Source organism: Emys orbicularis, chromosome 19 (genome assembly GCF_028017835.1).
Source record: "Emys orbicularis isolate rEmyOrb1 chromosome 19, rEmyOrb1.hap1, whole genome shotgun sequence".
Classification (NCBI taxonomy): domain Eukaryota; kingdom Metazoa; phylum Chordata; order Testudines; family Emydidae; genus Emys; species Emys orbicularis.
This window is the reverse complement of record NC_088701.1, coordinates 22427065-22454147: the sequence shown is the minus strand read 5'-3', so window position 1 is coordinate 22454147 and position 27083 is coordinate 22427065. Positions and strand designations below refer to the sequence as shown.

Genomic DNA, 27083 nt, shown 5'->3' with positions numbered 1-27083 from the left:
TTGTTGATTTCATTTCGATTAAAAACAGGGGGGTTCTTTGCTTGCGATTTCAGCCTCTCCAACGCAGGTTTTTTGCCAAGCCAACATGGCAACAGACTAGTGATACATTTGCGGCAGCGCCAACAACATGCTCCGTGTTTCCCCCACCACTTCAGACCTAACTATCCACGAGGGGTTAACCGAAGGGGTGATTTTAAACCAGTTTCATTAAACCAGCGTAACCTGCACGTGTGCCTCCTTATATTGGTTCCTATCCAGCTTATACATCCGTTTGTAACTCACATCGGTAACCAGACAGGTGCAAACTGAACCAACATAACCAGTTTGAAACCAATATATACCCACGTCCACACACAGGAGCTGAACCAGTTCACACAGATTTGAATTAAACTGGGGCAACTTGTGCCTAGACAAGCCTGTAAAACTGGTCCCTGCTCAGGAACAATAGATGGTTTTAGGCCCAGCCAAGCCAGGGTTTTTGTCCTGGCACAACCATGTCTGGTCAGGGGTGGGAGATTTTTTGGGGGGGCTATCCAGTTACACCAGTACAACCCTTCGTATGAACACTGTTACCCCAGTATAGCTCATTTCCCTTCCTGTCCGTTTCCATGGGATAACCGCATCAACGCTAGGGGAACGGAACATTTCTCCTGGACTCGTTAAAGTGGTACATCTTGTGCGTTCAGACAAGGCCTTCTACCCGTCAACAAGGTCCGCCAGAGGCGGGGGGGGGGGGGGGGGGTTCAGTGCAGACAGGGTCTGGGCCTCACTCATCCACAAGGGACCCGAATGAAAGAGGGAAACCGCCTATAAAACACAAGCGTGAGAAAGGCCTAGCCAGGGGAACCAAGAGCGAGGGATAAACACGCCCAGCGTCAGTGGCCACCGAGTTAGATTTTTAAGGTCCCCCCCCCGTTCCGGCTTGTCCCCAAGGGCCTTTAACTCACCGGGGGAAACGGCGAGCTCTGAAATAGGGTTTTTACATTTGACTTTGACCCTTGAAGGTAATTTTTAACAGGCAGAGACGGACCCGGGCCGGGCAGGTTCCCGAGCTCCGGGAGGTCCAGAAACCGAAACCGAATCGGATTGAAAAGAGAGAGAGAGAGAGAAAAAAAAAAAAAAAAAAGGACATTTCAAAAACAACAAGAGACGCAACAAACCCAGCTGCCATTTCCCAGCCACTTCCTGCGGGGGGGGGGAGGGGGGGAGGGATGCTGGCACCAGGGCTCTGGGTGTGAGACAGCCCCGGACCCCACAGGGGATTTCCCCCCCTCAGCCCCCCCCCCAAAACTGGGGGATCCCCCCCAGCCACACAGCAGGGACTCCCCTGGCTATCCTGTGATCTCACCCAAGGATTCCCCCCTTCCCCACCACACACAGGAGATCCCCCCCCAGCTATTCCCCCCCCCAAAAAAAAACCCACACCAGGAGGGGATCCCGCAACAACCACATCCCAAGCCACGCACAGGGGGCCGCACCCCCCCTTCCCACGCAGGGGGATCCCTAACTGGGAGCCAGGGCTCCTGGGGGGTCTACCCCGCACCCCAAAACCCACCGAGCACAGGGAATCCCCCCCTTCAAAGAGGGAATCCCCCATAGCCCTGCCCCCCAAACCCAGCCCAGGGGGCCCCCCATAACCCAGCCCCCCCAAACCCAGCCCCAGGGGGGGTCCCCCATAACCCAGCCCCCCCAACCCAGTCCCAGGGGGGTCCCCCATAACCCAGCCCCCCCAAACCCAGCCCCAGGGGGTCCCCTGCCCAGGCTGCGGGGGTGCTCTCCCATCCCCCCCGCCCTGCCCCCCCGGACCTGGAGCGGCGGGCGGTGCCGGGCCCGGCTCGGCGCCCCGGCGGCGGGTCCCGCTCACATGGCCCGGGCCGGGCTGCGGGCTCGGGGCGGGCTCAGCATGGCCGGGTCCGGGCAGCCGCGTTGGGCAGGAAGCGGGGCCGGGCGGGGAGCCGGGTCCTAGCGCCGCCCTGTTCCCCCCCCCCCCCCCCGGGTCCTAGCGCCGCCCTGTTCTCCCCCCCCCCCGGGGATTGGGGGGCGGGTCCGAGCGCCGCCCTGTTCCTCCCCCCGGGGATTGTACCAACACTGGGCCCCTCAAGCTCAGTCCCAGAGAATGGGGGTGTCCCCAAGGATACAGTGGGGAGGGGGGCTGCCAGGGAGGACACCAGGGACACAGAGGGGGAGCGGCTAGCAGGGTGGGAGAGGTCCTGATGGGGAGAGGGGTGGGGGGCACCGAGGACACAGGGAGAAAGGGGCACCATGGTAGGACTCCCCAGTGTGATGCCAGCCTGGGAGACTTTGGGGGAGCCCCCTCCCCCCAAGTTGCAGGGGGTGTTATCTCCCCTTCCTTAGCTAAAGCTCTAGTCCCCGTCCCCCGTCCCCCCCACACACACACACTCAGGCAGGGGCATCTCCTTAGCTTCGGCTCCCTCCTCTATTCAGTCCCATCCCCAGACACCCCCACACCCAGCTCCAACTCACGGCTCCCCTCCTGCCCCCAAAGGGACCCCCTGTCCCCCCCTAGAGCTCATGGTGCTTTAGAGTGGGGCAGAGCCAGCACACCCCGCCTTGCCGAGGGGAGACCGAGGCACCCAAGGGAGTCACAGCAGGGAACAGAACCCAGGAGCCCTGGATCACAACCCCACCTCTGCTCTAGACCCCACTCCCTGCCCAGAGCCGGGAGCGGAACCCAGGAGTCCTGGCTCCCCATATTGTGCTCTAACCATTAGGCAATGCCACCCGTCCTCCTCCGCAGCACTTCATTTCGTCACTCCCCCCTCCCCAAATCCGAGCTCCCCAGACTCCCATATGCACGGCCCCTTTCTCCTACCCCCGCCCCCCATCCCCATCCTGCCTCCCCAGTCATTCCAGGCTCCACTTTAAAAAGCCACTCCTCATTCCCAAAAATCCCTCCGTGGATCTGCTGCAGCCAGTCTCCTCCCCCCCCCCCCCCCCCCCCCGGTCAGGCCACAAGAGCCTTCTCCTCTGCAGCTCCTACTGCCAGGAACCGGCTCCCTGCCTCTCCCATCCAGGGAGCCTCCCAGTTCTCCTTTCACCTCCCTCTCACTCGCGCGCACAGCTCAGGAAAGCACAGAAGACGCCCCTCTAAGTGTAGCCGACTAGATCCTGAGCACTTACAGCCTCTCCCGGGTGCATCCTGCGTCCCCGCTGCCCGGCTCCCAGGAGCGCGAACAATCCCAACCCCAGGCCAGACCCCCACCCCCACGTCACAGATGAGCCCCAGGGGCAGAGACGAGAACCAGCCTTAGTGGGCAGTGGGTTTCGATCACCCCATTGTGGATCGGAATCTGGATCCGAAGCCCCGTCCCTGCATCTAATGTGACCCACAAAGCGGGGGGGTCTGACGAGCTCCTAGCAGGAGAACGTGGATGCTGGACCTCCGTGGAGAGGCCAGTGGCTGCATCTCCTGGCTCTGCTGAGCCGGGTCCAGACGCCAGTGACTGGAGCTTTCCAGCGGCCGTAGCGTCAGCAGACTGGCGCTGCTGGAATCCATCAGCTGCCCCGAGATGGCTCCCTCGCGGCTCCGGGGGGGGAAGTGGAGGACAAGGAGGGGCACACGCACGGATCAGAACCGATCCGGGGGGACGCAGGGAGCAGGCAGCCAGAGATGGAGAAATCTGACAGTGCCAGCGGGCACAACAAAGCGCCCCCCCCCAAGCCCACGTCAGCCGTCTCCCGGTGCCAAATGCTGACTCAGCCAAACAGCTCGGTATTGTTATCTGCCCTCCCCTAGGCCTCTCGCCCAAGGATCTCAAAGCACTCCACTGAGCCACCAGCTAATCCATCAGCACAGCCCCTCCGGGAGGCAGGCATCACTCCCATTTTACAAGTGGGGAAACTGAGGCACGAGCAGGGGAAACAACTCACCCACTCCACCCCCCAAGGCGGCGCAGCAAGTCAGTGCGAAGAAAATAACCCAGGAGTCCATATGCACGGCCCATCCCCCCAGCCTTGCATCCTAAGCCGGTCCTAGCTCTGCTTCCTGTGGCAGACAGTAGGACGCGGGCCGAGTCCTAGGGCCTGCCGGGGGGAGTGGGGAGTGTCTACGTACTGGCCTAGACCAGCCTGGCCCCACAGGGGCCGGTACACGCAGCGGGGAAGATGGAACGGGCACGGTGGGGAGGAGACAACTCCTGAATCCACAGGGACGGGGACCTGAGCTGAGAACGTCAGACTCATCACACAGAGTTCGAACCCCCCAATGGCCAATTAGTTACATCCCCACCCCCCCACACCCACACCCTCTCACCTGCCCTCCTCAGAATACAATCCAGGGGGGCACAAGCAGGCCAGCCCAGGCCTCCGAGCCCCACAGGCATTTGCCGGCCCAGCCCCCTCAGGCGCAGGCTGCAGCCCCCCCAGCTCTCGCTAGGAACGCAGCATTCAGCTGCCCTTTGGTGCAGCCCCCCGGGGGGGGGGGTTCCCAGCGCTCTCCCCATTGCCGCGCAGGGCCCAGCTCAGCCAGTCCCCCTCCCCCCCAGCCTGCCTCCCCGCAGGGGTGAGGGGCGCACCAGGCAGCCCCATTAGCGAGAGCCGCGCTCAGCTCCCGTTGGGGGCGGGGGCTTCGCTCGCCTCCGATGCCAGAGGCGTAAGTAGGTTAGAGAGAGCGCTGCGGTAATCCCAAGCAAGGGGGGGGGGGGTTCTGGCATGGGAGGGGGGCGGGTGGATGGAGCAGGCCTCCAGCATGGCTTGATGCGCTGAGCAAATGTGGGAGGGAAGGGGCTGTAGGGGAGGGGCGATGCAGGGGATCCCCCCTCCCCATTCACACGCAGAGCCCCTGCCAAGCACAGAGCTGGGCACATGGTCCTGCCCGGCGAGCTCCCCAAACCGCACAGGGCCGCTTCCCGTCTCTGAAACAGCCCCCGCCTCCATCTGCTCCTGGGGCCACAGGCTGCAGGGGGAAGGAGCAGGGAGGGGTTTCCAGCCTGCAGGGTTGCAGGCGGGGGTGCCAATCAGCTCCCCTTGACTCGAAGGCTGGGGCGATCCAGGATGAGATGACTCCCATCTCCGCCCCCACCCCCGAAAGGCTTCCAGCCCCTCCCACCTGCATCACTGCTCTCCCTAGACCTCCACAGCCCCTCCCCAATCTCATCCCTCCTCTCGTAGGAAGCCTCCAGCCCCCCAGGCTCTGAACCCAAAGCAATTAGGGGGGGACTGCCTCTGGACCCTGCTGCTCTCCTGCCTCCGTGCCACCCAAGGGTGCAGATCCCCGTGTCCCCTGGGGCGGGAAGAGAAGGGACGCTGTATCCACCTGGGCTGGCTCTCCCCCCCCCACCCCCAGGGGGGCTGGCTGGATCGCCCCGCTAGCCAGCACGGGGCCCCACCCCCACCCACTGCTGCCGGGCTGGTCTATTTCTAAACCCTTTTGCTTTTCTCCTGCTCAATTCCTGCCAGTTCTGAACCTTCCACCCCATCCCAATGGCCCCCCAAACCCCCTATCCCAGCAGCCCCAACTCCAAGAGCCCCCCTGCCCAATGTCCCCCCGACTCCCCCACAGCCGCCAAGCCCACCGAGAGACAAGCTCACAAGCCTGGGAGGCAGCAGATGAAGGCTGGGATGGGGGACCCCCATCACCACCCCAACTCCTCCGACATGGAGAAGACGCCACAAGCTGGCTCCAGCAGCCAAAGCACCGGGGGAGGGGGGGAAATAATGTGCCCCCTCCCCCAAGCAGGGAGAAGGGACCAGGATTGGGGGGGAGGAGGGCAAGCCCCCCAGCTGCTCTCACCTGGCCCCCTCAAATACACACAGGGCCTGCCCCCCCCCCCATAGCCTCGGGAAACAGCCTGGCTGGAGACAGCTCAGACCCAGCAGGGACTGGGGGAGCAGGGGGGCACCGGAGCTGGGGAGGCGGGGGGGGGGGGGAGCAGGGAAGAGCCATAAGATGATCTGGCCACGTGGGCTTCTTTCCTGCACCCCAAGTTACCGGCTGCCCCCCCTTCCAGTAGCCCCCTGGGAGCATGGAGACAGGGCAAGGCACGGGCTGGTGTTCGGGTGGGGGGCAAGGTGCTAACAAGCCCAAGAGGGATGGGGGGGGCGGGGAGAGGCAGTGGGGGCTGGCTCCAGATTGGACTGTGGCTGCCAACTCCTCCCCTCTCTCCCATGTCCTGTGTCCCCCCCCCCCCCCCGCCCGCCAATCAGAGACAAAACCAGGAGCCATTGTGGTCTGGGCATCACTCCAGGCGGCTGCAAGGTGCAGGGCGACAGATGGCTGAGCTTGGCGAGCGCTTGTGCCAGGCAGTGGGGGGGGGGGGGGGGGGGGGCTCACACACACAGGACCTCCCCCCCCCCACCCCGCCCAACCCCTGGAGCCCAGCCTGCACTTCCCCTCCCACCAGCCGGCAGCCAGGAGGCCTTCCCCCTTGCTGCCCGTGAATCACCACCAGGACAAGCACAGGCACCTCCCCAGCCAGGAGGGGGGGAAAGCTGTGTCCTGGCAGGCCCTGGGAGAGGTGCCCGGGATGGGGGGGGGGACAGGGCTCCCCCAGGGCCGGCCTGCCCAGGCGACTCTTGGCACCACCGATAAGAGACACGGGAGCCAGGCAGCAGCAGCGTGAAACGTGACCAGGCCAGGCCGGGCGAGCCCTGCGCGGACCGCGCCGGCCTCGGCTCGCTCTCCTTCCCAAGGACACGGCGCCAGGGAAGAGGACACAGGCCCCCCTGCACCGTCCCTAGCACGGAGCCACAAAGATGGAGACACCGGAGGTGTCCTATCAAGCAGGCCCTGGCCCGATGCCACGCCAGGAGTCACCCGCTGCACCCGCCCCCCACTCACCCAGGAACCCCCCCCGCCCCCCGCTTGCCACAGCTGTGCCAAAGCAGCTCACGCTTCCCAGGGACAATTTGCACAAGCATTTTCACTGTGTGTGTGTGTGGGGGGGGGTGTTATTTATTTATTTATTGCTGACACCACCACCCCAGAAACTTTCCTTTCCTGTGAAAATATTTCCCCACAGGCAGATTCACCCCCTCACCCTGGTCCCCAGAGCCGCCGTGGGTCAAAACTTTTCCGTGCAAGACTTTCACCAGGCCAGTGTCTCACGCCCCGTCTTGCTGCCGCTCGGTTCCAATGCCTCCGCCTCAGTTCTGCCCCTCGCCCCAGCTCCCCCTTAGCCCAAACCCCCTGGGCTCCCTGCCCCCGGACTCCCTGGCGGGGAAATCTGACCCCACCGGCACCTCCAGGGAGCAAAGGGCTTTCACTGGTCCCAGGATTCTCTCCCTGCTGGGCGGCACGTGGCTCTAGGACCCCAGCACCATTAGCCCATGCCCCCCAGCGACTCCAGGAAACACTCCCGCCATCCCCACAGATCCCCTCTCACAGTGCGGAGGTCGAGGCTAACAAGGTCACAAGTTGCCAGGCAGCAGCAGAGGGCAAGGGAGGAAGCTTCCAGCATCACTCACCAGTCAATACGAAACAGCTGGAGAGAGGGGATCAGCCAGCCGACTGGACCCAGCTGAGATCATGGTGCCCCCCTACCACGCACCTGCTGCCCGGCCCGGCACTTCAGCCCCCGCTGGCCCAGGCTAGCCAGACACTGCGGGGAGCTGCCGGCCCGGTGAATGAGGAGAAACAGCCAGGCCTGGGCTTCGCTCCAGCTGCCACTGACCCTCTGCTCTGGCCTCCCCCTGCCACCCAGCGGGACCAGAGGCAACGGGCACCACCCAGCTAGAGCCCTACAGCCTCCAGACTGGGCCCCTAACACACACACTGACCCACGGTTCCCACTTTAACCCCCTACCCCTGCAACCAGGCAAACGTTCTCCCCGTTGTGCAAGTGGGGAAACTGAGGCAGGGAGGCAAAGCAACTCCCAAGGTGGCCGAGCTGGCGGTGGAACCCAGGAGTCCTGACTTCCCGCAACCCTGCTGTAGCTACTAGATCCCCTTCCTCCCCCAGAGCCGGGGATAGAACCCAGGAGTCCTAGTTCCCAGCCCCTCCCTCAAAAACTCTATTACCCAGTGACCCCTCCTTCCACACCCATTGCCAGCCTGACTGCAGGGGGCTGGGGAGGACACCCCCCAGTAGGAGAACCCCTAAGAGGGACACCCCAGATGACAACGATCACAGAGAGACCCGCAAGTGCAGGCAGGGGCCGGGCCATGACAGGAGGGAGGGTCCCCAGAACCCATCCCTGGGAGCTGGGCAAAGCACAGGCCAGGGAACAATCCTGCCCCAGAGCCCGTGGGGCAGGGAGGGGGGGGGGAAGAACAGGCCAGACAGGGCTTTAGCAGCTGCATCCCAGGCCCCAGACCACCCTTTGCACCCCCCCAATGCATCACAAGCCCCAAACTCCCCCAGACCACCCTTTGCACCCCCCAGCTGCGTCACAAGCTCCACCCCCCCACACACTTTGCACCTCCCAACATCCCCCCCCCCAGCTATGTTCCAAACCCCAGACCCTGCGGGGCCCCCCTTTGCACCCCCAACCCTCCAGCTGCATCACAAGCCCCACCCCCTCCTTTGCAACCCCCCCCGCTGTGTCACAAGCCCCAAACCGCGTCACAAGCCCCAGACCCCACTCTCCACCCCCCCTGAGCTGCGTCACAAGCCCCAAACACCTCCCCCCCCCCGACAGAGTTGCACAAAGTTTGTCCCAGCATCCAACGCCCCCTTCACCTGGGGAGGGCAGAGCTCCGGGACCCCCCCCCCGCGCGCCAGGCAGCCACCCCGGGGGGCGCAGGCCGGGCCCATCCGGCTCGTGCTGCCTTTGGGACCCAGGAGGCTGCACGCAGCAGCTGGCTGGAAAGACGCTGCTGGGGGGGGGCTCCTGAGCCCATCCCGCCCCCCCCATGCACCCCGCGCGCCTTACCGGGGCGGGGGGTCCCGGGGCTCCGCAGCTCCGGTGCCGCCTCTGCCGGGCTCTGGCCGGGAGCAGGTGGCTGCGGGAGCCCGGGCAGGCGCTGATGTCACCGGCGGGCGCTGCCTCCTCCCAGCCCGGCCCCGTGCAGGCGGCAGCCGGATGAATTATTTAAAGGTGCAGGAGCCATTTGCAGCCGGAGCGCAGCGAGCCCCAGTCCGGGGGGGGGCGGGGGGCGACCGCCACTCCCCACACCGGCCCTGATTTGCAGGAGGGGGCGGCGGCTACAGGCCGTAATGGGGAGCCCCCCCCTCCCAGTGCATGGGGTGCCGTGGCGGACGTGCACTGAAATGCCCCCCCCCAATGCACCGTGACCCATGTGCATCGTAATGGGCCCCCCAATGCACCATGTGCATCATAATGGGGACCCCCCCAATGCACCCGTGACCCACGTGCATCGTAATGGGGCCCACCCATGCACCATGTGCATCATAATGGGGACCCCCCCAATGCACCCGTGATCCACGTGCATCATAATGCCCACCCATGCACCATGACCCACGTGCATCGTAATGGGCCCCCCAATGCACCATGACCCACGTGCATCGTAATGGGGCCCACCCATGCACCATGACCCACGTGCATCGTAATGGGCCCCCCAATGCACCATGACCCACGTGCATCGTAATGGGGCCCACCCATGCACCATGACCCACGTGCATCGTAATGGGGCCCACCCATGCACCATGTGCATCATAATGGGGACCCCCCCAATGCACCCGTGACCCACGTGCATCATAATGCCCCCCCATGCACCATGACCCAGGTGCAATGTAATGCTCCCCCCATGCACCATGACCCACGTGCAACATAATGGCCCCTCCAATGCATGAATGCCCCAGGGGTTCAATAGGAGGCGCTCTTCCCACAGCATTGGCATCGCCTCAATCCCCTGCGTGCTGGTAGGGGATGCTGTGCTGATGGGGCCACTGGAGATCCCGACTGCTCGTGCCCATGACATCCTGCCAGCACTCCACCAATGGAGGGGTTAATCAGCCGAAGAAGGGGGGTCTTCACTTCCTGTCCCAAACCGAGCGTGTTGCTGAGAAGCTGCTAAACAGCTGCCGCGCCCCACCCCAGAGGCAGCTGCATTTCAGGCTTGGGGGAGCGATCTTTGTACGACCTGCTGCTGGGCTCCATCTCCGTGTGGTGTGACCCCCCACCCATATAAACAGCTGCCTCATCCTGCCCCAGAGGGGGCTGCATTTCAGTGACAGGTGATCGCCAGTCTAGCTAAGTTGCAAAGCATCCTGGGAATCTTCTTCCGAAGCCTGGGCCTGGTCCCAGCTAAATCTCGTTCCCAGGGAAGGGGGGAACCCCCCCCCCACCTCCGTCCTGATCTGAAGCAGCTGAGTGGCCAGCCGGACTGCATGGGGTACCACTGAGGCTTTGCCCCATGGGCAGGGCCGCTAAGTAGCCAGTCTCTGCCCATGGCGGATGGGGGGGGGTAGAGTTGTTTTTTGCAGGGGTCTGATCCACACATGTCCTGGGGCGCTGGCTGCTTTATGGCACCTGAAGCTGCCAGGCAAAGGTGGCTCCCAGGCCGGTGAGAGAAATGAATAGGGCAGGGAGATCTGGGACCGGGCACCCCCCCGGTTGGAGGGGCGTGAGACCCCCACTGCTAGCCTCATCTGAGGGGAGAGACCCAGCCCCTGCCTGCTGGGTTTGCTGCTTCCCTCCCTGGCATGCTCAGCCTGACGCTCCCCTGGGGCCCTCTGCATTAAGGGGCGTTGAACAGGGGGCAGCCCAGGGGCTCGGTGTTCCCCACACAGCCCCCGGCATCGAGCTCCTCGGTCAGCACACCCAGCAGACCCCGGAGAAGCGCTTTTCCCCAGCCCCCTTCCTGTGCCCGGCCTTTGGCTGGCTGATTGCGCAGGGGAAAGAGCTGGCACCGAGCAGCCGCTCCCTGGCCCATGGGCCAAAACTCTCGGACTCTGAGCCATGGGGAGAGGCCGCCTCACTCCCTGCTGTGTGCTCGGGCCAGCCTGGGACCCCACTATCCCCCGCCGGAGACTGCAGAGCGCCCCACGGAGCCTGTTCCCCACCTCGGCCCCGACAGGGGGAGCCAGGCGGGTGGGATTTTCAGCCCCCCGCCCAAATGCTTTTCCCTTCGCCTGCTCAAAGGCAGGAGGAGATGGGCCCCCCAGGCACCACGTCCCCAGCCGGGAGAGAGCCCATCTCCGCACTGCACTAGCCCCAGGGGAGCGGGGCGGGAAGGGGGGGCACTGGTGAATTTCCCCATGCAAGGAGCCAGGGTTTCCCGGGGCAGGCGGGGCTGGGGCCTTGGTCCTAACTCATTTCCCCCCTCAGGGGGCTGTGGGGGGGGGGGGACTCCTCCCCTTCTCCCACAGATCAGGCCCCTCTCTGACCCCAGACCAGGCCCCTCTCCCAGCCAAGGGCCTGGATTCAGTGCCAAGTGGGGCATGAAAAACTGACCTCCCCCCCACATTTATACTTCACCCCCCCACCACCCACCACCCCCCCGGTCAGAGGCCTCCCCCTTGCGAGGCTCCCGGCCCCCTCTGCTCTCACTAGGGGGAGCCCCGAGCCGGGCCCAGCCACACAAAAGGCCCAGCTGCTCTGGGGATGGTGATTAAAGCCAAGAGGCAGCCGAGCAAATGGCTCTTTTGTGTTTTCAAAATGGTGCAAGAGACAGGAGGCCTGGGGGGAGGGGACTGCTGGGCACCCCTACGATGAGAGGCCCTGGGGGGGGGGAGGGGGCTGGGGTGCCCCCCCCCCCACAGCTGGCTTCACTCCAGCTACCAGGCCATGTGTTAACCCTCCCCCCCAGAGAGCAGCTCCCCAGGGTCTTGGCTGAATCCTGCATCCGCTTGCACCCCCCGGCCAGTGCCGCGGGCCCAGGGATGTTCAGCCAGCGTGTGCTGAGCCAGCGTGTGCACTCCCCTGCCAGGCCCCGGCAGCCTCAGCCCTACACCCGGCCCTGCAGGGCAGGACCCACGGGAGGGGGGGGGCCGGGTCGAGGGCTGAGCTGCCAGCGCCCTGGAGTCTCCTACCCCGGTGCCTTTTAAAATCAGCCCCCAATAATACGGAAACCCCCCCTGCCGACACTGACCGCCCCACGCTCCCCCTTGGCAAGGCCAGCGCCGGGCTCTCCAGAGGGCCCCCCCCCCCCCAGCTAGGAGCCCCCTCTGGACTCGGCTGGGGCAGATCCGCACGGCTCGGGCCAGCCCCACCTATGGTGCAAAGGGGCCCTGCCTGCTCCTAGCTACCCCCCACCCTGCTGGGTTATAGACGCTGCCAGAAGAGCGGTTTGGAAACCTCCCTCCCTCCCCCAGCCCGGGGCCATGCACCGTCCAGCTGGATGAACCGGCCCCTTCCCCTCCGGCAGGTGCCCACAGCCTGGCAGGGAAGAAGGGAAGGGAGCCGCCTGGGACAGCCAGCAGCTGGATGAGACCCCTGCAGGGAGGGCACAGGGTTGGCTTCAGGGGTGGGGCACTCCAGAGCTGCTCCATTGGCACATGCTCGGGGGTCCATGTGCCCTGAGGCCCCAGGGCTCCGCCCAATCCCACAGCTCTTCTCATCAGGCAGGCCGGGGGCTTTGCTGTCCACCCCATAATTGTGTTTGGCCTCCCTGAGGCAGCTGGATAGGGTCTTTGGCTCCTGTTGGACTATTGCCTTCAGTGGCTTAAACAGCTGCCACGTTCCAACCCAGAGGTGGCTGCATTTCAGGGGCCATTGTATTGTGGTAGGTGCCAGGTGCTGCACAGAGACCAGGGGCCTGGACTGGCTTAACTCCAACCTAGTGCAGAGCCCAGAGCTGGGGGGCAGAACTGGGTTCAATCACTTCCCCTCCCCAGCTTTTGTCTAAGCTCCTCAGGGCAGGGAGCGTCTCAGCGGCTGTACAGCCGCTGGGGGCCCTGAGCTGTTAGATGCGACCGTAGACCCGTGGGAGCTGCTCAGGGAAGATGCTGGAGGAAACAGAGGGGCCAAAGGGGAACACCCCAGTTACTGGGCATGAACCCAGCTCGTGAGCTCTCTTGCTGCTGCTGGGGGTGGAATATCCTCTCCCCAGTCCACCACGAGGAGTATTGAGCAACTAGACAAGGCAACCAGCTGGGAACTGCGTCCCCCCAGCCTCCCTCTCCTCTTGCATGGGGTACAGGCTTCGCAGAGCAGCGGGTGTTTGTGCTGGGACCCAGCCACTCAGGAGTTAACGGTGCCAGCAGCAGCAGCCCGCAGGTACAGCTGAGCAACCCGCTGCTTCTCCCTCCTGGACTCTGCTCTGGCACGTCTCCTGCAGCACTTCCCACAAGCCCGCTGCTGCGTCATCGCCCGGCTGCCAGCGAAGCCATGTTAAGCAGGCACTGGTGCCAGACCGGGGCTTTCAGTGCAGAGGGGGGATGGGGTCAAGGACTGGGCACGGAGCTCGCTGTCCTGGGGAGGTGCTGAGCATATTGGGAAGCAGACAGGGCTGGGTACTCGCCCCATGGCCAGTGGCCCCCACCTCCTAAAGCCAGGCCCGGCCCAGCCCTACGGTTACAAACCAAGAGAAACGGGCTCATTGAAAGAGCCCACGGGCCCTTGGGAACAGAACAGCGCTGCCCGAGGGGGGAGGTTGGGGCAGCCCAGCCCAGCGTAGCAAGAACTATGCAGCAAGGAGGCTCTGGAATCTCAGGCCCTCGCCTTCCCCAGCCATCAGGGGACCGAGTTCGGCCGATGCCCCCACCCGCTAATTAACCGTGGGCAGGAGCTGGGCACTGTGGCGTCAGCACCAACCAGGGACCAGCCAGGCGCGACAGCAGCTCCGGTTCGGAGAGGAATGACTCAGCAGTGCTAGACTCATCTGCCAGGCTGGGACAAACTGCTCCACAGGGCGCCGAGGGGAGCGAAGGAGGCAGCCCAGGCCCAGTGATCAGCTGGGTTGGAAGCTAGTTGAGCCGTTTGGTAGCCCTGTAAATTATGCTGCCACCCCCAGAATTCCTCCCCCCCCCCACACACAGATCCAGCTGTCACCCCCCACCCAGAACTCTGCCCCGTGCAGATTCCCCCCCCCCACACTGACAACAACCCTGCTTCATGTTTTAAGACAGATGTTTTATTGGAAACTTTAAATATACTCTGCAGACACGACACGACACCCAGCTGGGGCCCTGGGGAGCCGGGTGGGGATGCGGTGGGGGAGAGGCATGACTGAGCCAGTGGCTCATGAGTGCTCTTCGGCCAGCTTGTCCGCCTTGGCCACAGCCTCCTCGATGGGGCCCACCATGTAGAAGGCCTGTTCCGGCAGGTGGTCGTAGACACCTGCGCACAAGGGAGCAAGGGACAGCAGTGAGGAGGGGGGGGGACTCCCCACAAGGGGGCAGCAAACACCAGGGCTTTTACACAGCTGGGGAAGGTCCCTGCAGCTTCACAGGAATCATCTCAGGGAGGGGGGGGGGGGCTGTTCTATTCCCCCCCCAGCTTGAAGAGCCGCTCCCCAGATGAAGCGGCAACACAGCAGCCAAGCCCCTGCCAGGCAGCCCAGCAAGACGGCCATGTACCTCAGTGCCCTGCTTGCAGCTCCAGGAGATGTGGGCCCAGCCTCCCAGCTGGGAGTCTCCATGGGCCGCAGCCATCATCCCCCCACTGCTAGGGCTGGGTTAGCTGCAGAGTCAATAATCCCCTCCCCCAGCACCTCACCTGCCAGGATCTCCTGGAAGCCCTTGATGGTTTCCTTCAGAGGGACCAGTTTGCCCACGTGGCCAGTGAAGACCTCGGCCACCTGGAAGGGTTGGGACAGGAAGCGCTGGATCTTGCGGGCGCGGGCCACTGTCAGCTTGTCCTCCTCCGACAGCTCGTCCATCCCCAGGATGGCAATGATGTCCTGAAGGGATTTGTAGTCCTAGAAGGGAGAGACAAGCGCTGCAGGCCACCGGCAGGCTGGCAGAGCTGGGGGCAACCAGAGTTGCCTGCTCCTCGGCAGCGAACCGGGGCTCCCAGATCCCACAGGCTGGATCCTAGAGCTTCCCCTTCCCATCAGCCTAAGCCTCTAGGCCAGCTGCTTTCAGCGACAGTCCAGCCCGGGGGCACTGAACATGGGACCTCGAGGTCCCTTCCAGCCCGTCGCAGAGTCCCCAAGCGCCCCCCCCCCAGTCTGTGCTCCTCCCCTCTGGACAGATGGGGAACCAAGCCGCAGAGAGACTAAGGGACTTGGTCCAGCTAACAGCAGGGACCCTCCCACGGCAGAGTCACGTCCTAACCACTGGGCCTTCGTCGCTCTCACGCCTGACCCCATACACCCTCCTGTAACAGCTCTCACCTGTAGGATCTTCTGCACCCCCCGGGCCACGTCATAGTGCTCCTGCCCCACGATGTTGGGGTCCATGATGCGGGAGGTGGAGTCCAGAGGATCGACGGCAGGGTAGATGCCCAGCTCAGCAATGGCGCGCGATAACACAGTCGTGGCGTCCAAATGGGCAAATGTGGTGGCAGGGGCAGGGTCGGTCAAGTCATCAGCTGGCACATAGATCGCCTAGGCCACAAGGGAGATGCCAATGATGTCATGCTACGGCCGGCACGATGGGAAACCCCTCGATGAGCCGGGAGAGGCCGCTGTGTCCGAGCGGGCACTGAGCGGCCACTCCCCAGAACACGGGCCGCTCGGGCGCCGGTTACCTGCACGGAGGTGATGGAGCCCTTGCGGGTGGTGGTGATCCGCTCCTGCATGGTGCCCATGTCAGTCGCCAGGGTGGGCTGGTACCCCACGGCCGAGGGGATTCTGCCAAGCAAGGCGGAGACCTGAAAGGGAGCAGGGCCAGGTCAGGCGGAGGCTGCAGAGACACGGACGGCCTTGCCCAGAGGGGAGCCTTTCACGTGGATCGGACGAGGCGGGGCAGTTCCACGTGAGCCACAGAGAAGGGCCATCTGGAGCTACAGGGAGAATTCCTCCCCCTGCCCCCCCTTTTCACTGGTGGCCAATGTTCCCCAGCTCACCCCATTGGCCAGGGGACCTGCCAGTCAGGCTGGGCAGGTGACCATGGCTCCCTGGTGCCGCCCTGCCACCATACCTCAGAGCCAGCCTGCGTGAACCGGAAGATGTTGTCTATGAAGAGCAGCACGTCCTGGCCCTCCTGGTCCCTGAAGTACTCTGCCACCGTCAGCCCCGTCAGCGCGACCCTGGCGCGGGCACCCGGGGGCTCATTCATCTGCCCGTAAACCAGGGCGACCTGCAGCACAAGGGGAGCAAAGGTGTTACCAGGACAGCCGGGGCTGCTCACCGGGCCCCACCCAAGAACCTCCTAGCTCTGCCCCCAAGGACCACGCGTTTCCCCAGTGGGGCTGACCCAGAGGCTCTTTGCTTGGCCATCCACACAGCACTGCTCAGGGTACGCTGCACAGACGCGAGGGTTTGGCTTTCGCTCCTGGGCAAACACAGCAGAGCAGCTCGACCCCCTGGGACCTTAACCAGGGGTGCCCCCTCACCTTGGAGGTTGTGTCCTTCAGGTTGATGACCCCCGACTCGATCATTTCATGGTACAAGTCGTTCCCTTCGCGGGTTCGCTCCCCGACGCCAGCGAACACCGAGTAGCCACCGTGGGCTTTCGCCACGTTGTTGATCAGCTCCATGATCAGCACGGTCTTGCCCACGCCGGCGCCTCCGAACAGACCTGGGCGAGGGGGGAGCGGGTGCAGTTGGTTAGCTCAATAGCGCCCCGACAAGCAGCTGCTTTGCCACGAGGCTCTCCCTGCCCCTTTTTCCTTCTCAGAAGGTAGATAGTGGCTTCAGCAAACTCAGAAGAACGAAAGTCATCAGGTTACTCATCAGCGAAGGAAACAGGGCACGTTAGCAAGGGCAGGAACGGACACTACTTCTGAACCCACCAAGCTCCTCTTACTCGGCCCCCCCCAGTAACAAAGGCTCAGGGTGGCTTCCTAAGCTCTAAAAGGGAGTCTAGCTCCATGCGCTGACCCCCCCCCCGGACCCCGCCTCCCTCCCCCACATGGCCCCTTTGATCTGCAACGTACCGATTTTGCCGCCCTTGGCGTACGGTGCCAGCAGGTCCACCACCTTGATGCCGGTGACCAGGATTTCTTGCTCTACGCTCATCTCAACAAATTCCGGGGCTTCGGCGTGGATAGCAGCAAACCTGCAAGACAGGGGCCCAGGGAAGCATGTCAGCTTGCAGAAGTCGGATGGCCTGAGTGGATGGCATTCAAGGCCTGCTAGGGCGCACCCTGCTGTGGGCAGGCGGCCGCAGCTGGAGGAAACACAACGAGTCGTTGGGGTCTCTCTTTTTGAGGGCAGCTCTTAGCAGAGGTTCAGTGCCACCTCACCGCGTCTCTGCATTTGTACCGCACCTAGGCAACGGGGACCCACGCTGGCTGGATTCAAGGCACTGTTGAAACCGAAGGGTAAAAGTGACTGAATTGGGAGAAGACACCGGATGTTCAGTTTAGCTCCTGCCAAACAAGTCCCAGTGGAGACGCCACTGCAAACTCACAGCCATTTAAGAAGGCCCAGAGGGCCTGTGACAATACCCGCCCCGCATTCTCTCATGCAGTCCCAAGTGACGTGCAGCCCAGCCTCTTTCAGTTCGGATTTGCAGGGGCTTGCTCCTTCTCCCCCGCCCTCCGAGACCAGAGACCGTTTGCACTTACTGTTTGGTCGTTATGGGGCCTCTCTCGTCGATGGGCTCCCCAATCACATTCATGATTCTACCAAGGGTCTCGGGGCCTACGGGGATTCTGATTGGGGCCCCGGAGTCCAGCACTTTCTGTCCTCTCACCAAGCCTTCAGTACCATCCATGGCGATGGTACGAACCGTGTTCTCACCTGCCAGGGCATGGGAAAGGAGCATTACATGGATGCTACATAAAGGCCATCACAGGTAACAAGACAGTTGCTGCAAAACCTGTCCTGACTGACCACAGCAAGCACAGAGGTGCCTCATGGGGGGAGATATCTCCTAACTTAGCAGGGAGGACAGTTCCAGGGACGCCTAGTGGTTAGGGCGCTAACCTGGGAGAGCTACATTCAGCTCCCTGCTCTGACACACGTGGGTGACCTGGGGCAAGTCGCTTAGCCTCTGGTACTGGAGGCTACATAAGTACCCAAGGTGGAAGGGACATCAGAGCAGGCGACACGCACAGGAGTCCCTGGGAACAGTTTTCACTGCACCCCCCGCTGTAGCTTCTTCCTAGACAAATCCAGGCCAGCTGCCATTTTAAGCCTGCTCCTCCTCAGATCACAGTCCTGGCTTCAGCACGCTCAGAAGAACGAAAGTCATCACGCTGGATCATCAGTGAAGGAGGGAAGCCTCAGCCCTATGCCAGTTACAGACCCAGAGGGGACGCCGCTTACCCAGATGCTGGGCCACTTCCAGCACCAGCCTGGTATCCCTGCCCTGCACCTCAAGGGCGTTCAGGATCGGGGGCAGCCCCTCGTCGAACTGGACGTCCACCACGGCGCCGATGACAGCCACGATGCGGCCCGTGGCAACCCCGGGCTTGGCGGCGGCGGCCGCCTGCGCTGCATAGTCCCGTCCTGGGAGAGAGCAGAGGAGGTGAGAGTCAAGGTCAGACACTGGGACAGGCTGCGATGCCCCTCCAGGGGCTTCAGGGGAAACAAGCGGCTTGTCAGAGGGGGCTGGGCCCCATGGGAGAAAAGATCCTTGCAGCTGTTGCCCATCTGCACCCCAGGGGTACCAGCGCCCCCTGCTCCCAGGACAAGTCTCCCAGCCCTGAGTTTGGCCTCCCGCAGCCGGGGGAGCCCAATCTCCCTCCAAGCCGCCCCTGACCTGGGTCAGTCCCATCCCAGCCCCAGTGCTACAGCCCCCTCCCCTGGCTGGCCACCCCCCCACCCCCTTCAGCCCAGTTCCGGCCCAGCTCAGCTCCCTCCCCGCGGCCGCCCCCCTCTGGAGCCCGGATGCCCTGGGGTCCCCCCCCCCACTGCGGGCGGGTTCCGATCCAGCCTCCCCCACTGCAGCCCAACCCCCAGATCCACCTCCCTGCTCCCTTCAACCTAGGACCCCCCCCAGCCTGGCTCTCCGCCCGCCCCCCCCCCGGGGGCCCGTTCCGGCCCAAGCCCCCCCCCCCTCATTCCCGCCCGCCCCCCCCCGGTTCCGATCCAACCTCCCCCACTCCCGCCCGACCCCCCCCCCAGCCTGGCTCTCCGCCCCCCCCGCGGCCCCCCCAGCGCGGCCCGGCCCCAAGGTGACCCCGCCCCGCCCGGCCCCGCACTCACGGGCTCCGCCGGCGGCCGCGCCCCGCAGCAGCAGGTCTCGGAGCGGCCCCGAGGCCCCGGCCGGGCCCAGCGCCCCGCGCCGCAGCAGGGGGGAGGCGGCGGCGGCCGAGCAGCGACCCACGAACCCCAACATGGCGGCGCAGAGTGAGCCCGGCCGCCCGCCCGCCCAAGACCTGCGCGCGGGGGCGGGGCCGCCTGGCCCCACGTGACCCCGGCCAGCGCGCTCTGTTGGGCGGCGGGCTTGCCAGTCCTGCGTCCCCGCGCGCTCATTGGGCAAGGCTCCTGCCCACCGCTCCGGGCCCGTCTCTTCCATTGGGCGGGAGCTCTGCCACTCAGATGACGTTGCCCCTGCCAGTTGGTCGGCGCAAGGGAGGAAACCCTCCTCGGGCGCTTGAAGGGGATTGGCCGGCGGGGCTGGAAAAGGCGGGCTCACTACTTAAGGGCACAGGACCCAGGAAGGCGTGACCACGTGTCCTGCCTTGTCCTTGCTCTAGGGCTGGGCCAGGCAGCCCTGGCCTGGCAGCTGGGGGCTGCCCAGGGGCTGGTTTTGGGGGAGGGTTTTTTCCTGACTCCTGATCCCACAGGCCTTTCTCAGCCCCTGGAGCCGACGTGGTTCCCGGGGAGCGTCTACACCTAGCCGGGCCCTTGGCCTGGTTTTAAGCCGGACGGTCCATTTTTCCATGGGTTTGACCCCTGTCCAGTACTGAGACAAAAACCGCACGTGGGTTGGTGTGGGCTCACTTTGAAGAGGGCAAAGCTCCCTCCCCACTGGCGGGACCTTGCCCCAGACATTTTTGGGACGGAGCCGGGGCTGGGGGGGAGGTGTCACACGATCCACCCTGCCTTGTAACCCCAGCCTTGCGGGAGCCAGGCTGGTGGAGTCCATGCTGCGCTGTGAACCTGGGCTCACACTTGCTGGGCGTGGGTCGCTCAGCCAGGCTAATGTACCCACGCTGCACCATGCAGCCCTCGGGGCTGGGATTTGAGCTCCATCCGCACCGCCAAATGGCAGGGCTTGGACCAAAATGACAGTGGGACCCGAGCTCTGACCCATCCCCCTAGCAGGGTCCTAGGATTCGGGTCCTGAATGCTTGTTGACCTGAGGCTGATTTGTGGGTGGACGGAAGGGGAATCGTAGCCAGCACAGGGATTTTTCCCAGGTCACACAATGAGGCAGTAGCAGAGTTAGAAACAGAACCCAGGAGAAGGACCTTGGAGTCCTGGTTGATCGCAGGATGACTATGAGTCGGCAATGTGACGTGGCCGTGAAAAAAGCTAATGCGGTCTTGGGATGCATTAGGCGAGGTATTTCTAGTAGGGATAAGGAGGTGCTGCTTCCGTTATACAAGGCACTGGTGAGACCTCATTTGGAGTACTGTGTGCAGTTCTGGTCTCCCATGTTTAAAAAGGATGAACTCAAACTGGAACGGGTACAGAGAAGGGCCACTAGGATGATCCGAGGAATGGGAAAACCTGTCATATGAAAGGAGACTCGAGGAGCTCAGTTTGTTTACCCTAACCAAAAGAAGGCTGAGGGGGGATATGATTGCTCTCTTTAAATATATCAGAGGAATAAATACCAGGGAGGGAGAGGAATTATTTCAGCTCAGTACTAATGTGGACACGAGAACAAATGGATATAAACTGGCCGTCAGGAAGTTTAGGCTTGAAATTAGACGACGGTTTCTAACCGTCAGAGGGGTGAAATTCTGGAACAGCCTTCCAAGGGAAACAGTGGGGGTGAAAGACCTCTCTGGCTTTAAGATTAAGCTCGATAAGTTTATGGAGGGGATGGTTTGATGGGATAACGTGATTTTAGTTAATAGGTCAATAACGTGCCATCGCTGGTAATTAGTATCAATGGTCAATGTGGGTCTGGCTGGAGAATCTTGCCCGCATGCTCGGGGTTCTGCTGATCGCCATATTTGGGGTCAGGAAGGAATTTTCCTCCAGGGTAGATTGGCAGAGGCCCTGGAGGTTTTTCGCCTTCCTCCGCAGCATGGGGCAGGGGTCGCTTGCTGGAGGAGTCTCTGCGACTTGAAGTCTTTAAATCATGATTTAGGGACTTCAACATCTGAGTCAAGGGAGAGAATTATTCCAGGAGTGGGTGGGTCAGCTTTTGTGGCCTGTATCATGCGGGAGGTCAGACTAGATGATCATAATGGTCCCTTCTGACCTTAAAGTCTATGAGTCTATGAATGTCATCTCACCCAACCCAGAGCTGGGAAGACAACCCAGGAGTCCTGGCTCCCATTTTCCCTCCATTAACCGCCTCATTCTCTGCCAAATCAACATCAGTGATGTATTAGTGCTCCGTTCCCACAGTCAGGGGTAGCCCTGGCCCTAAGTTATGCCACCATTTTAAGTCTGCCTTTTAAAAAAAAAAAAAAAAAAAAAAAAAAAAATCTTTCTGTAACCGTGAAGCTTGAATAGAAACCATAGTGATTTGATCACTGTAGCAGTGACGTGCATGGCTCAGAGGGTGGTGCTCTCCCCCTTCGGGTCTTTACTGACCTCAATGATCCAATGCAGGGTTATGAGGTGCCTCACAAGCCTGCTTCAGTGCCAGTGCCCAAAGCAGGGCTCTCTGCCCTCCCCTCACTAGGTGCTAGCCCATACTGCTTTTCAAATGAAACATAAAGGTGATGCCCTGAGCTCCTGCGGTCACTACAAATTCCACATCACTTTTTCCAATGGCTAGTCCAAGAGTCCTGGCTAGAATCTCACTGGGGTAGTGATCCTCAACCTCTTCCCACCCCTGCCTCAGTACACCTTCTCCCATCTAGCCATTAAGAAGGGTGGTTGCTTACAACCCCCATGATGATAACCCCTTCACTACGGTAATTACATTGGCTCCAGTTTCATTTGGACACATTGTTCTCCAGAAATTCCTCGCCTAAACTCATGTGCACTGTTATAAACAGCTGCTGTGATCCACTCCGACATGGCTGCATTTTAGAGCATAAGGGAGGAGTGAAGGTATCCCTGTGATCCGTTCTCCCATTGGTTTCTAAAACATTTTGGCTCCCCTCCCCTTGTGATGGAAAGTGCTATTAACAAAACAAAACAAAAAGATATTCTCTGAGATACAGAAAAATTTGGATGTCTGATTATTTGTAAGGAAGGTCTTAAACAGGATGGTCAGCAAAACATAGGTATCCCTTAGATTCTGTAATCCCAGAGCTGTCATACACAGGAATCTACCACCACCACCACATGAGCAAGACCCACAGATGAGTTATCTACACCTGGCTAAAGAGACTCCAAAAACAGGGAATGGTACACAGCCTTGACATGTTCAGTTTAGGCACAAAAAGTTTTCCAAAACCTGTGAAGATCACTGACGAATCACATCATTGAATAAGGCAGGTGGTGGATGTTTCTGAAGTCAGTAATTAGTATCCACATGCTATAGCAAAAACAAGACCTGATCTGTCACTGTGAGACCTTTTGATCATCAAGATAAACCTGAGATGGCTGCACACCAATGCACTTGTATGATAGGAAGGCTAGCTAAAATAACCTCCCCTTTCAGGCCTTGAAAGTGCTTTACAATCAAACACCTTATTTCACATCCCCAGCATAGAGGTAGTTTATTATTCCCCGTTTTACAGCTGGGGCAACTGATGTGCTGCGAGGCGCTTTGCTAACGGTGGCAGAGTACATCAATTTCAGTAGAAATCAGGTGTCCCCACTCCTGTCTTTTAACTATGAGATGCTCCCACAAGAAGCTCATTACCAAACTGGGGACTGTAATTCTTATCAGCACCGATCCACATCGATTTAAAAATATTTAAGCATTTTTTTCAGTTATTTTTAGTTTTTACAGTTTTAAATCTATAATTTTGCACATTTTAAAACATTTTGTATTGATTCTAAATTTAATGATAGATGTTGAGAATCAAAAAGTTCAATCTTTATAATTATTAAAACATATATTGTCAACATCACATGTCAAAATATACAAAGCAGATCTCCTTAAATCAAAAGCTAAAGTTCCCAAGCAGCATTTCTTACGTTCCCTCTCTGTAAATTTCAATGATCATCAATAGAAATATTTCTTTTGTTGGTTTGTTGGCATGCAACGAAACCAACATTTACCAATCAAAATCCAATTCTTCCAAGCCTAATTTTAGATGAACATCAAGGTCTTTACAGTAAAGAAAACATTCACAAGATCCTTAACTCTGACCCCTGTGCATGAAATAAAGACACTAGAGCAGCTCTGGGGAAAAAAAAAAAATCTACTTGCCGGAGATGATGATTCTGGAGGGATGAGCAGAAGATTAGTTTTCATTGTGGTAAGGTAGAACAAAAATCTTGTGCCCGGACTGGTAATTTTCATGGGAGTTTTACAAGGTTGATAATTAAAAGATTTTTTTATTTATTAAACTCCTCTGGCTGCAGATTGATTTTCTTTGCTTGTCTATTGTTTATCCTGCCCTGAAATGGGAAATGCAGCCACTTTGATAAATGGACTGAAAGGTAACTCTGATGTCACAGGAGCTTGTGCATTGTGCCTCTTTGTCCTCCGTTGAAGTGTTATTTTGTAACTCGGTCAATCCTTATGCCTCCCATAACAGTCCATGAAGCGAACTTTCTCTGAGCGAGCCTGGCCCCATTCTACATAGCTATCAATAGATCTTGCTAAAGTGCAGACCTAAAATTAGTACTGCCGGCCAGCATTTCGAGCCGCCCCGCATTTCTGAAACAGGGACGCTTGTTCCACCCCCTAGGCCCAGGTACGCTCACTCCACTACCACGCATTCTCACCACACGCTTAGAGCCGAGATCAACAAGGACAAGCACACACTGGAGACAGTGCTGACCATTGGCTGGAAGGTGAGCTGTCTTTTTTATAGGAGATAAGCACAACGCATGTAGGGTCTGAGCTGTAGCACACTGAAGTCAATGGACTAAATCCCCAGCAAGGCTAATGGGCCCCCTCTAGCAATTGACAGTTGAACTAGATTAGCATGAGTAATAGCCCCCCAACTTGTTAAAAGTTATTCTGCACTCTTTATTGTCAGCCTAGACTTGTGACTAAGCCTTGGTAGTGTTGTGGTTTATGTAGCCCCAGGTAGGCAAACTGCGGTATCCTTTTTGTCTTCTTCCTCACATGTACAGTATTGCATGCAGTGTTTGCGGGGGGGGGAGGGGGGGGAGACACTAGGAGGGATTTATAAAGGACTTTGTATATGCCCGGAGCCTGACCACCACTGTTTTATATTTACCACCTCACAGAAAGAATTACAGTGAGCACACACTCATGGGGACTCGCACTCAAGCGGATATGGACTGAAAACAGCAGTTAATTGAATCTAAAATGAGCCTTGTTACCATTACATAGGGGGGGATGCCAGGAGAGATATAACCTGTCTATGACCTATACATACCTGTCATCCCCTTTACCGGCATCATCAGTGGCTCACATCGCTCCAAGTTTAACTGGCCCAAGAGGAAGCAGTCCCTTTGTAGGACTTTTGGGACACCCTTTTGGAAAGTAGCAAAAATCATCTCTGCCTATTCGGCACTTTGGTGCTTTCGTTCCCTCCCTCAACCATAAGTTCCTCAGAGTATAGACAAAACACCACTCCTCTTGGTTTGCTTTGCACTCTCTTCTAGGAACGGCACAGCCCAGTATTTGCAAACCACAAAACAGATGCTTGAGCATTATCTGGTGTAGCCACAGCTTGACCCGCTAGGACTCCCAGTAAACCAAGACAAACCAATGCTAAAACCAGTAGAGAGAGAGTTGAGTTCATCGGGGCAGTCAGACTCCACAAAAGCCTTTCTACTGTAATCCAGGTTCCAACTGTTAGGGGACCAAGTGCTGCCGCTCAAAACATACCTCTCACCCCAGCATGCAGCTGCCTCAGTCTCCTGGGTCACGTGGCAGCACGTACTGATGTAGGTCGGCATGACTAGCTTCAGTGTCTACCCTGAAGCATCACCATTTGGACAGAGTGGTTTGAATGCCAGTGTTCGTTCTGTTGTTTCTAGATCCGTGGATAGATCCTCTCCAGGTCTGCCGGGGGGGGGGGTCCCCTTTGTTTCCCTGATGCCAACCCTCACTCTAATCAGACGCATCCTCATGGAGTGGGGGAAGATCATATGGGGGTCTCTGGAGGCCGAGGGCCTCTGGTCATCTTAAGGCTTGTATAAATATCAGGGAGGTAAGAGCAGTATGTTTAACCTGCTCAGCCTTCCTCCTCCACATAGCAGGGAAGAATTTATTAATTCGAACAGACAACTCTGCTGCTGCCTTTTACATAAACACGAGCACAATTGACCCAACTGTGCCTGGAGGCATTTTGCCTCTGAGACGGTCATATAAACTCCTCGATTAATCTCTGAGCGGCTTAGCTTCCAGGGAAACAAAACACATTAGCGGGTCAGCCGAGCGGGTCCTTCTCTGATCACCACTAGTGGTCGTTATGCTCAGATGTGGGTAAATCCATCTTCTGGCTCTGGGGGATGCCCCAAATGGACCAGAGCAGGATGCCCTTCGTGCCAATGCCCCCAGTGCGCTGTTGAAGATAGTGAACAAGAGAGTTGAGTGGAGGTCCTAGCTGGAGGGGCCCCACGGTGTCCAGACTGGCCACTGGTATGGGCCTGAGACCCATCCTTGCCTGGACCATGGTCTCTTAGAATGAGGCCAATGGTGAGGGGGGAATACGTTCCTCATCCTAGAAGGGATACAGACAGTATCACATCTGAGTCTGAAGAATCCAATGCTTCTGCCAACAGAGGGGCAGAACCAGTTGGGACTGGTGAGGGATAGCCAAGCCCAGGGATATCGTCGGAGGCTTGCCTCTCGATTGCACCGGGTTCTACGGACGCTTCGGAGGTAATGGCACTACAGGGTCTTGACACAGCAAGGTAGGAGCTGTAGGCATCAGTACCAGCTGTCCACCTTCTTGTATTGCTGGCAATACTGGTACTAATAGGCTAAGCAGGTCCCTTGCAGCTGCATATGCTTCTGGGGTGGTTAAGGACAGCACTGTCTGATTGCGCCGCAGAGATCTTTCAGGGGACGGCCCGGATGGACCCGCCCGGGTTCTGGAGGCAGCAATCCTCTCTCCCTAGGCAATGGGAGTCTCAGAGTCTCTGCCTCTACTTGGCTTGGGTACAGACACACTCGCTCAACGCACCGAACTTGAGGAAGGCCTGTCTTTTCTCTGTACTGGCGAACGGGAACAAGAGGCCACAGTCCGTCTGCGGTGGGGCACTCCGCACCAAAGCGGATGTATTTGGGGTGCTTTTCCCGTGACATGACTCAAATGGAGCCTCCATAAGCAGCACTTGAGCCTCACCATTACCTTCCTGTGAGTAGGGCTTGAATCCTTAGCAAATATGGCACTTGTCACTAACGTGGGATTCTCCCACACATAACGAGGGTGGGAGTGGGCTGCTGGCCAGCACAGGTTTAGCACAAGTCTGGCAGGGCTCAAATCCCAGCATGAAGCATCGTTCCAGTACGGAGAGAGAAAAATTGGTCAAGAGTCCTAAAATGAAAGCCTAGCGCGAAGAACTACGTAAGGCTAACTAAATTCTAACAACAGGCTCTATACACAGAGCGCCAAGCGCTTCCCTCACAAGTCTGGAATCACTGACAACCATCACTGGCGGTAAGAAGGAACTGAAGAGGGTCGTGCGGGGGGCACAATCCTCTTACATCAGCACACGTGGCAACAGAGGGCGCTCGGATCACCCCGATGAGTACCACTGCAGGAAAAACCTCTCTGGCAACTGCTTGAGGCAGGCATGCATCTCCAGTGGAATAGATGTGTGCTAGCACCCACGGACCATTCACCTTCCCTGCAGCTGCTACCTCTCTCTAGAGAGCCCAGTTCTTTTCCACGCGTTTTTATTTAATGCAGGGGTTTAGGCAATTGCTTTCAACTGGCAGCGACTCTACTGAAGCAGGTAATTTGGTACCTAAGTTAGATATAGGAGCTGGACAACGGCCAGCTATTACTAACAATATTTAGGACCCCTTTAAAAGGGAAGTTGCTTA

The 27083-nt window shown here is 59.8% G+C and overlaps 2 protein-coding genes and 2 non-coding genes across 4 annotated transcripts in view; all 4 read right to left on the bottom strand.

The window, feature by feature from the left end:
• Positions 1-8876, bottom strand: part of BAZ2A (bromodomain adjacent to zinc finger domain 2A) — a 39491-nt gene extending 30615 nt beyond the window's left edge. The window contains 1 exon segment of the mRNA XM_065419050.1: positions 8833-8876. The gene's annotated coding sequence lies outside the window, so the exon portion shown is untranslated.
• A 5038-nt stretch (positions 8877-13914) lies between these two features.
• ATP5F1B (ATP synthase F1 subunit beta) lies at positions 13915-19196 on the bottom strand. Its single transcript, XM_065419245.1, has 10 exons — positions 19064-19196; positions 18182-18364; positions 17479-17653; positions 16846-16967; positions 16303-16487; positions 15888-16046; positions 15496-15618; positions 15140-15352; positions 14521-14722; positions 13915-14142 (listed from the first exon to the last, which is right to left on the bottom strand). Exons 1-10 carry the CDS (start codon positions 19194-19196, stop codon positions 14045-14047), a joined length of 1593 nt encoding a protein of 530 aa, XP_065275317.1. The 3' UTR covers positions 13915-14044.
• On the bottom strand, positions 16578-16651 carry LOC135892098 (small nucleolar RNA SNORD59). The gene has a single exon (XR_010562292.1). It is a non-coding gene; the product is annotated as a small nucleolar RNA SNORD59 (small nucleolar RNA).
• LOC135892099 (small nucleolar RNA SNORD59) lies at positions 18056-18129 on the bottom strand. The gene has a single exon (XR_010562293.1). It is a non-coding gene; the product is annotated as a small nucleolar RNA SNORD59 (small nucleolar RNA).
• Positions 19197-27083: the final 7887 nt, after the last annotated feature.

Bases quoted from the DNA above. Each gene is read 5' to 3' on its own strand.
- ATP5F1B (XM_065419245.1), bottom strand. From the start codon at position 19,196: ATGTTGGGGTTCGTGGGTCGCTGCTCGGCCGCCGCCGCCTCCCCCCTG. The intron at 16,968-17,478 runs GTAAGTGCAAAC...CCTGTCTTGCAG, and splicing joins GGCCCCATAACGACCAAACA to GTTTGCTGCTATCCACGCCG. The intron at 15,353-15,495 runs GTAACCGGCGCC...CTTGTGGCCTAG, and splicing joins GCTCCATCACCTCCGTGCAG to GCGATCTATGTGCCAGCTGA.